At 38.1% G+C, this 10,802-nt stretch overlaps 1 protein-coding gene across 1 annotated transcript in view; it reads right to left on the reverse strand.

The window, feature by feature from the left end:
* Btbd1 (BTB domain containing 1) overlaps positions 1-10,802 on the reverse strand; it is a 34,056-nt gene that overhangs the window by 16,053 nt on the left and 7,201 nt on the right. Inside the window, exons 2-3 of the mRNA XM_021194219.2 lie at positions 8,317-8,473; positions 5,514-5,619 (exon numbers count right to left, since the gene is read on the reverse strand). Coding sequence (XP_021049878.1) covers positions 5,514-5,619; positions 8,317-8,473 — 263 coding nt within the window. The remainder of the gene's footprint in view (positions 1-5,513; positions 5,620-8,316; positions 8,474-10,802) is intronic.

The following is a 10,802-nucleotide window of genomic DNA, read 5'->3' on the forward strand; positions in this document are numbered from 1 at the left end:
AATGAACATGTCAAGATTGAAATGAGAAAAGATATCTCATTCCCAAAATCGTTACAAAGTGAATAAAAGAAATTTAAAAAAAAAAAAAATAAAAAAAAAAAAAAAAAAAAAAAAAACTAAAGAAAAAAAAAGACAAGAAAATGGTATTTCTATGATCGAAGATAGGCAGAATTGATAGTATAAAAACATGACTGGAAATAATCTACATATGCAGTACAATCTCCATCAAAACTACAATGGCATTCTTCATAGAACTCGCACAACAACTCTAAATCGCTGATGGAAGCACAAAAGTCCTCATATTAGCCAAAGTGATGCTGAGTAGAAAGAGTCATGCTGGAGGACCACATCAGAGCCAGCATGGCACAGACCAGACACGCAGACCAACTGAACAGAATAAAGAAAATGTGATATATTCACACATTACAATTCTAGTTACCCGTAGAAAAGTCGTATTTGCAGGAAAATGGATGGGACTGGAAATCACCTTAAATGAAACAAACTGGACTCAGAATGCCCAATACAGCATACTCTCTTATGTGAGCCTCAATTTTCTGGGCATGCATGTGTATAACTAGAAATGGGACCATGAAATGGTACCAACAGACCTTAGCAGGAAGGAGAAAAGAGAAGGTAATGGAGTGTATGTGCCATGGGAGCAGAAGAGGGCTTGTTGGGGGGAAGAACAGAGAGCAGCAAGAGGAGGAAAGGATGGGTTTTAGTGGGCTGGGAATAAGGAGGGGCTACTATAATAACATCCAGTACTCTGTATTAGCCAACTCATGAAAATTATTGGCTTTATCTTTAAAATACTAAAGACACTAAAGGAATTAAGTATATATATACACACATATATATGACACTGTCAAAAATAAAAGGTATTCTAAAAAAAACTATATATGGTAAACATAACTTATCACTTAGAACTCCTGTTATAGTCATGTCATTTATTAAGCATGTTTAAATAGCCAGAAAAGTAATATTAAGCAACATATAGGGGCTAGAGAGATGGCTCAGAGGTTAAGAGCACTGATTGCTCTTCTGAAGGTCCCAAGTTCAAATCCCAGCAACCATATGGTGGCTCACAACCATCTGTAATGAGATCTGACACCCTCTTATGGAGTGTCTGAAGGCAGCTACAGTGCACTAACATAATAAATAAATAAATACATACATACATACATACATAATTTTTTTTAAAAAGCAACATATAGGCATCAAAGTTACTCACAAAAACTAATGATGATTACAGATACAATTCATCCAGCAAATATTTATTCTGAAGCATGTACTGTTGCTAGGTACTCTGTGCAGAGATACATCACTGAACTAAAGTGAAGTCCTTGCCATCACAGAATTTACATTCTGGCTTAATTAACCAGTGTGGGATGAGTGTTGTAAAATAGCAAGGGAGGAGTCAGAAGTTTTGATTTAGATTGGAGGGTCTGCAGAAGTCTTAGTTTCCAAGGCTTGCTGCCCTACATTTTAAATTTAATTAAAAGCACTCTAATTTATACATAGCAGAAATCAACTAAAGCATTACACATGAGTAATTATTCAGAAATAAATATAAAAATGATTAAAAAATATTCTGCAGTCTATACACCCACACTATAAGTCAAATATTTGCTTATCAATGGAGTGTAACATTGCTGTTAGCCCTTACAACAAAGTAGGGGTTCAATAATACGTTAAAAATTGGTTAAGTAAAGCTTTCTTTAAAAAGTTACACCTAGTTCTCTTTTCTTGTGTGCGTGCTATTACTACCTGTGCAAGTGGTAGCATGGGACCACAGGACAAACGGGGGCACCTGAGTCCTGGGCCAGCACTGGCCAACAGCCCACCTTTCCTTATCCCAGCATCCCCAGCATTTGTTTTTTAACATCAAACTTTTTACATTTTCATTTTCGTTGAGCAAATTAGTTCGAACTAAGGTTCTATGTAGCTTTTCACAATTCAATTAAGTTAAGATTAACATACTTTATTATTTATTTGGATTAAATATATACAACAAGGGGCTGGAGAGAAGGCTCAGAGGTTTCCGGAGGATCTGGGTTCAATTTCCAGCAACCACATGGTAACTAACAACTGTCTGTAACTCTAGTTCCAGAGGATCTGACACCCTCATGCAGACATATATGCAAGCAAAACACCAATGCATATAAAATAAAATTAAATAAATTTTAAAAATACACAGTGAGCATAGCATAGTGGCTAACTCCTATAAACCTAGCCTCCAAAGGCTGAAGCAGGAGAATCACCACAAGTTCAAGGCCAGCCTGGACTACAGAGTGAGATCCTGTCTCAAAAAATGAGCAAACAATATTTAATCTCTTCAACGGAAAACAGAACTCTTATCTAATTCAGTAATAACTTTGAGTTTAAAATAAACTTAAATCCTGGAGTATGATACATACCACATCATTCTGTTCTTGACACAGTGTGAATTTTTTTTTTTTAATTTTGCATGTATGCACACATCATAGTGCACAGGTGGGAGCCAGAGGGAAACTTCTGCTTGGTTTCAGTTGGGTCTTTGCTTCTACTATGTGGATTCTGGGGCTCTAACTCCAGGTGTCAGGCTTAACAGCAAGCACCTTTACCTGCTGAGCTAGTTTGCTGGCCCAAATTCATTTTGTTATATCTGTATTAAAATGTTTCTTTCTCCTAAAGCAAAAAAGTTAAAACATCTCTTTTCCTCTAGAACACATGCTCACACCCTAGAGAAGGAAAAAAAAAAAATCCCTACCCTCTTAGTTACTATACTTTCTCTAGAATTCCCAGGTTCAGTAAGTACATGTCAGGCAAATTGGCCTATAGCGTGGAAATAGGTGGAGGAACATATAGGTTCTTCTGACAGGATTCTATTGGTAGATGTGTGTTAAAAAAAATTATAGCTGAGCCTAAGATGATAAAAACACAACAGATTATGAGTCATAACATAATACAACACCGGGTTTTAAACAAATCAGCAAATTTACTCAGCTAAGCACCCACACTTTAAGATTCCCAGGCTCTGAGATTTCACCCCAGGGATAAAAAATATAAAAGCTATTTATAAAACAGTTGGCACATGTAAAGCACTCAGAAGCAGGTAGTGTGATCTCACGATTAGATGAAAAAACAATGGAGCATTTGACAGCTTAACAAGAAACAATTAAGATTAAACAATGCTTCATTAACAGCTCAAACTGTACTAGCCCTTGCCCTTCAGTAAAACACAATGTATAAATTCTTCCCAAGGCACTGAGCAATGAATAGGTAAACTGACAATGAACTGTTATATTAGCTATAAAAGAAGTACACTCCATGTCTGGAAAAGGGTAAGGTGTCAGTTTTTACACAATTCACTGCAGTGATAGAAGCTGAGCTAAGCTGTATTTTAAAAGGACCATCCTGGCTTCCTGACTGAAAACTAAACACATGCAGAGAAACAGCATTTTATCACAGCTGGTCGGGGTATTAACTCAACGTGTACTATGTTCTACTGTCTTCTGTGCTACAAATACAGTGGTAACCAAGACAAAGGCCCTGCCTTCATGGAGCATATAGTCTAGGAGAGGACAGCAGACAACCAACACTTAAGAAAAGATAAACACTTAGTTAAGACTCGCAAAGAGCAAAAATATGAGAAAAACAGACCAGAGTAAAGGAACAGGGATTTTATTTAGCTATTTAATTAAGTAGGTCTGAGACAGTCTATCCCAAGTCTCAGTTAACCTGTGAGCTGAGTAATTAAACACAGGTAGCCATACAAAGATCCAAGGGAAAAGGGAAAAGGAGTCCAGTCAGAATGAGCAACAAATATAAAGGCTTGAAAGATAGTGACTCCTGTTGGGTGTAAACGAACAGGAATGGTTGAGAGGCAAGAGACCAGCCAGTTGTGCTGGGTTTGAGCTGTTAATTACAATTATATTCTCTCTCTTCTTAGGAAGGAACTAGTCTGTACATCCATCCCACCTTGCCGTCAAGTCAGTTGGATCATGTGACTGAGTTCTGGACGATGAAATAAGGGTGTTATTTCCTTTAGACCCAAGTGTTTTGTAACATGGATATTTTCCCTCCCATCTGCTAGCAAGACACAGGCAGTCATCAGGCTACCTGCTGAGGGGGCACTCTCTGGGGACCATTACACGAACACAAAATGACCTTGTTTTGTGTTTGAGCCAGACAGCACTTTAGGGTTTGTTACTATAGCCAAGCCTAGTCTCTGCCTTACACAGGGCCATCTTCTAGGATTTATGAAAAGTTTGAATTAAATTATTCCTGCAGTGGAAACACAAGTAATACAATCTGTTTTTTTCAGTTACGAACATCATTCTAAGGCATCCCACTGAGAAAGAATGCTGGCTTATACAGTAGCAGCAGATAAGAAATGGTCATTTGTAGGATTTGTTTACAAGTGAAGTAATGGGTACCTACTGGGTAATGAAAAAGAATAATCAAAGACTAAGTTCTGGGGTTTAAGCTTGAGCAATCAGGTCTAAAAATAAATTTAAAAACATTTCCTGTTGTAAATGAGAGGAATGCAAAGAATTCAGAGCATCAGACTTCTTGGTGAAGACTAAAAGCAGCCAGAAAGGAACTGAGGAATTCTAATACAGGGAAGGAAATTAACATTTCTCTTTTGACTGTTTTGTATGGAATGCCTTTTTAAAAAAATGAAGCAGGCAACTGGTATAAGAGTTTCAATCCCAAAAGAGGACTGATGATCAATCCCAAAAGAGAGGGACTGATGACACCTAACTCCAATTCACCATAAAAAGATAAAGCTATGGAAACTCGCTCTCCTCCTACAAAACAAATCCTAAGCCTGTCAACTTCCTGGTCCTCTACCATCTGGAGCCATCAGTCGGCTCTTCTCTGCCACATACGTTATGTGATTCTGCTGTCTCTAATGCCTAATGCTGTCGTTTTAACTACTTAGGGATCTTGCTTCTTGTGGTGCTGGGATTGGAAACAGGGCCTCATGCATGTCAGGCAAGCAATCTATGACTAAGCCATATCCCCAGTCTAGGTGCTAGCCATTCCTAAAGGCTCTTATCAGAACCTCTTTTGTCATAATTTTTCTAACACAACACCAATTTAAGGTAATGTCTCTAATTTTTTGTAGTTATCAAATAATTATTTTCCACAGATCTGATACATACTTAGAATGGCTAAAGTTACCGCTATATGCTAGCTTATCTACTAACATGCTAAATCCTAATGTATTTAGTTCCTTGTCATCTCTAACTAGAAGTTATTTAACAAGACAATCACATTTTATTCTTCTTTTTATTTGCTCTAGGACAATCCCATGAAGATGGTGAACAATCTTAGTTATTTGGTACTTTTTGGGACATATCCAGGCAGTGAGGATTCTCAAGCGTGCTGTCACTAAGATGAAAGAAAGTACATCTCCTTAAGGAGGTAGACCTTCAAATGTCGTGAGGAAACACCAATTTACACATAGTTTTCCAACAAGATAGTGCTGTCTCCAAATGTAATCGTTCTGATCAGAAGGAACTCACCTATGTCAATATCAGTAAACCCTTCCGCACTTATTGCATCCACCGTGCTTTTGTCTATGGTGTCCAGACAGAGACTAGCCAGCTGGGGCTCGTCAAACAGCCGTGCCTGTACAAACATACAAACAAACAGACAAATAGTCATCTTACTTTCCCTTACTTTACCTCAGACTGTGCACATTCAAAGTTGATACTGTATACAGTTATAATGGCTATTTATGCAAAATACTGAGAATGAGAAATGGAAGGCTAAAGAATACTAATGTTTCACAATATCAACAGTCTTGTTATTTTTACTTTCATATGTGTATACATTACAGCCTATTTTTTATGTATTACTTAGTCTGATCCTTAACAAATTCTCAGATTAGGTAAAGGACATCAAACAGTTCGGTGGTGTACACTTACTTGTCTAAGATCTAGTTATATGCTGCAGTCTAGTACTTAAAACTTCAGTCTTACCATCACTTCTAACTAGTACACCAACTGTCAAGAATAAAAAAAGGTTAAGTTTTTTAAAAAAAACATTTCCTGTAGTGATGGGAGCGGTGTAAGAATTTTATAGGTCCAGACACCCAACTAATTAACTACATCAGAAATGACACCCATAACCTGACATGACTGATGGGTCTTCACTTAATTTTGAGTAAAATTCTCTTCTTAAAGATTTATTTAGGGCTGGAGAGATGGCTCAGCGGTTATGAGCACTGACTACTCTTCTGAAGGTCCTGAGTTCAAATCCCAGCAACCACCACCATGGTGGCTTCCAACCATCCATAATGAGATCTGACACCCTCTTCTGGAATGTCTGAAGACAGCTACAGTGTACTTAAATATAATCAATCAATCAATCAATCTTTTTAAAAAATGATTTATTTTTATGAGTGTTTTACATGCATTATGTATGTGTACTATATATATATATGTGTACTGTGTGTGTGTGTGTGTGTGTGTGTGTGTGTACTGTGTGTGTGTGTGTGTGTGTGTGTGTGTGTGTGTGCTTGGTACCTGTAAAAAACAAAGAGAGCATTGGATCCCTTGAACTGGAGTTCAGAAGATTGAAGACACCATTTAGGTGCTAGAAACTGACTACGCTGTTCCTCTATGAGAACAGTAAATGCTCTTTAACTGCTAAGCCATCTCTTTAGCCACAGTAAAATTAATTTTAAAGGATAGGGTTTCTCTGTATAGTCCTGGCTGTCCTGGAACTCTCTTTGTAGACCAGTCTGACCTCGAACTCAGAAATCCACCTGCCTCTGCTTCCCAAGTGCTGGGATTAAAGGCGTGTGCCACACCACGCCCAGCTCTCGCCATACTTTTTTGAAACAGGGTCTTCAGAGACCTGAAGCTCAACAGTTGAGTGAGGCTGACTGGCTGACCTGTCTCTGTCCATCAATGCTGATGTGACACTTTCATGTGAATTTTAAGAGATTTGAATACATATCCTCTTGATTTTATTACCAGTATTCCACTGAGTCATTTCTCCAACCCAGATTCAGCAATTCACATGTAACCGAACAAATGTTCTCCTTGGATTACACATTAGACTTGTTTATATTAATTTGCTTTGCCAATCTAATTTTAGCTTTAAATAATAAAAAACTATTATTATTTTATGTAATTTGAATACACACAGACATTATACACATCTCTAGATTACATATCTGAAAATTACCTATTGTATCTGTTCATTCTTTCCCTCCATACAAACCTCTCTTTTGTAGGGAGAGCAGATATATTTGTGGGGGTGGGGTGAGCCAGGAAAGTAAGCTGCATATATTATGGACTTTTACATTTCCTACAAATGAGGACAGTCTCACATAACTTTAATAATTTGGTAGGCTGGGCGTGGTGGCGCATGCCTTTAATCCCAGCACTCGGGAAGCAGAGGCAGGTGGATTTCTGAGTTCGAGGCCAGCCTGGTCTACAGAGTGAGTTCCAGGACAGCCAGGGCTATACAGAGAAACCCTGTCTCGAAAAACCAAAAAACAAAACAAAACAAAACAAAACAAAACAACAAAAAACCAATAATAATAATAATTTGGTAAATATAAAATGAATACAAGGGGGCTGGTGAGATGGCTCAGCAGGTAAGAGCACCGACTGCTCTACCCAAGGTCCTGAGTTCAAATCCCAGCAACCACATGGTGACTCACAACCACCCGTAATGAAATTTGACGCCCTCTTCTGGTGTGTCTGAAGTCATCTACAGTGTGCTCATATAAATAAAATAAATCTTTAAAAAAAAAAAAATGAATACAATATTTATTAGTTTGCTGGCTGATTTCAGTTTTGTAACTTTGACTTGGTCCTATTTTTGTAACATTTTTACTTCTAGTATGGGGTTCCAGTCTATAACTAGAATTTATTCATCCTTAAAGAAATTTAGTGCATTATTTATTTATTTATTTGGTTGGTTGGTTTTTTGAGATAGGGTTTCTCTGTGTAGCCCTGGCTGTCCTGGAACTCACTCTGTAAACCAGGCTGGCCTCTAAATCGGAGATCCACCTGCCTCTGCTTCCAAAGTGCTGGAATTAAAGGCGTGTGCCACCACTGCCCAGCAACTTAGTGCATTTTTATAAAGTGAAAATCTATCAAACAGATTTTTGTTTTGTTTTGTTTTTTAAGACAGGGTTTCTCTGTGTAGTTCCAGCTGTCCTGGAACTCATTATGTAGACATGGCTAGCCTCAATCTCATAGAAATCTGCCTGCCTCTGCCTTCCAAGTGCTGGGTCTAAAAGTGTGTGCCACCCCTGCCCAGCTTAGGTTCGATTTGTAAGCTACTATTTCACCTACATTTACTTACCTGAGTAAGCAACATAAAGGCATTGTCTGCCCTAAGATGTTTGGTGAGAAACTCTACGCAATGTGCTTCCAAGGCAGGGACTGCATATTTTTTAGCTGTATAAAGAGTGGTCATAACGGTTTCTGGACCAATTTGAACTTCATCTGAATACAAAAATCTGAAAAGCAATTGGAAAATTTAAATAGACAATCGGCATTGTTTTAGACAAGCAACCCATCAGAATTAAACTTTAATGAGCAAACAAAAGAAAAAGAAAAACAAAACCCTGAACTTTGCATCAGGGTAAGAAGCACCTGCACCGACACCTGATTCTGATTCCTCAGAGGTACAAAGTATTTCCATTTCCAGTAGGGTAGCAGTGCTCAGGAGACAGGTATACAAACACATGTCCCTAAGTCAAACCTCGGCTCCTTGTAGCACTCCACAGCTGCTTACAGTGGATCACTAATGTCTCCCTCATCAAAGGACGTTCATTTGAGTAAACCTACAGTTAGCTAATAAGGTCACATCTCCAAATGTCAAAAGACTCATTAATTTCTTGGTATCAGAATCTTGTTTAAAACCTTTCATAGCCATTCCAAAATTAGCACAATGACCACGGATTAGTGTGCTTTAGAGGTAAAATAATTTAATAATCCAGTTGATCTGTATCCACAGGTTCCATATCAGTGGACTCAACCAAATGTCTATCAATACATGTGAGAGAAAAAGATAAAGAAATTGTGTGGGTTTGAACCAGTGCTATTATTTATTTGGTATGTGGTTTTAAGCATATTATTATGGTATGACTTTCCAGAGATAAAAATAACAGTATCTATTTGTAATGTTGCAGTGAGAATGAACACAAGTTAAAACATAAAGCATTTTTAGTAGAGCCCAACAAAAATTAGCTGCTCACTAATATATCTACTTTTTTGTTGTTTGTTTGTTTGTTTTTGTTTTTTTGTTTTTCGAGACAGGGTTTCTCTGTATAGCCCTGGCTGTCCTGGAACTCACTCTGTAGACCAGGCTGGCCTCAAACTCAGAAATCCACCTGCCTCTGCCTCCCAAGGGCTGGGATTAAAGGCGTGCGCCACACAGTTTTCTTTTGTATTTTGGAATAGTTCTTCCTCTGTGACTTTGGTTGGTTGGTTGGTTTTTAGAGACGGTTTCTCTGAGTAGCCCTGGCTGTCCTGGAACTCACTTTGAAGAACAGGTGGGATTAAAGGAGTGCACCACAACTGGCAGAATATTTCTTTCCCTTTGCTTATAGCCTTTTCTCCCCAGCAATCACATGTAAATTTCTAAAAACTCCTGCCTTGTTCTTGATTATTCCTTTTTCTGCCCTTCACGACTTTATGTCTTAGTTTTAGGGATACAAACCCTCCTCTCCTTTCCAAGACACATAGTAGAAATGTTAAGTCTTCTTTTCCCTCAAGTCCATGCTTCCTTGAAATTCATATGCTGTTTGTCTGTCATTCACATTCTGATTTTCTGTGTGTCAAGTGGTCACTATCCCCAAGTTCAGCAATTAGTAGCTGGTCTGTATCCAGGTAAAAACATCTTGAAAATGCAAAGGCTAGGTCGTGAGTTCTGGATATGTGGAAGCTGCTCACCAGCACCTTGCCTTGAGATCAAGGACCCCCTCCTGTTATTATGAGAGCTTTATTCAGAGGTTCCAAAATCATACCAGCAGTTCTATTTGTTGCCAGGCAGTTTGCTTAGATTTACAGGGGAACCGTCAGCTGTCGCCAGCACTTGGCTGAGGAGCAGTCTTTATAACCTCACAGAGGCTTTATATAACTTTGTGTCTTAAGCATTAGGCTTCCCCACCCTTCTTTACTACCAACTTGGAGTAGGGGTTTCTACCAGACCAGCTGCTTCAGCCACTCTCATTTTATCCACACAATTTCTAAGTACACTGTCTATTTTCCATACGTTGTCCATTCCAAATCCTCTCCTTTTCTTCTAACAGCCATACCGTCTTTCGTATTTATTAATAGTCACTTTAATTAAGAGAGAGGTGGAAGACAAGGCACAAAGCTTAAGTACATGGCTCTATATGAATCTATGTTTGGGAGCTACAATTTAGGCTGGCATGAATCATCTGTGAATGCATTCTAGGTACAAAAAAGAATTGTTTTAGATTATTCTGTATGTGATCCTTCACATTCAAACTGAATTTTATAAAAATTCCACTTTAGTAATAACCTTTAGCGTATATCAAGGGACACATCATTATTATAATAAAAGAATCATCTGTGACTACAGCCATTGCTTGCAGACATTGTTCATTATTATAATAATTCCTTCTCTATAAAGGCAAGCCAACAGGACATTCTGTTCCACTAAACTCTCAGTATTAGAGTACTAGGTAGTTTGGTTTTTTTAAAGATTTATTTATTGTTATATGTAAGTACACTGTAGTTATCTTCAGACACACCAGAAGAGGGCATCGGATCTCATTATGGATGGTTGTGAGCCACCATGTGGTTGCTGGGATTTGA

Source organism: Mus pahari, chromosome 1 (genome assembly GCF_900095145.1).
Source record: "Mus pahari chromosome 1, PAHARI_EIJ_v1.1, whole genome shotgun sequence".
Lineage (NCBI taxonomy): Eukaryota > Metazoa > Chordata > Mammalia > Rodentia > Muridae > Mus > Mus pahari.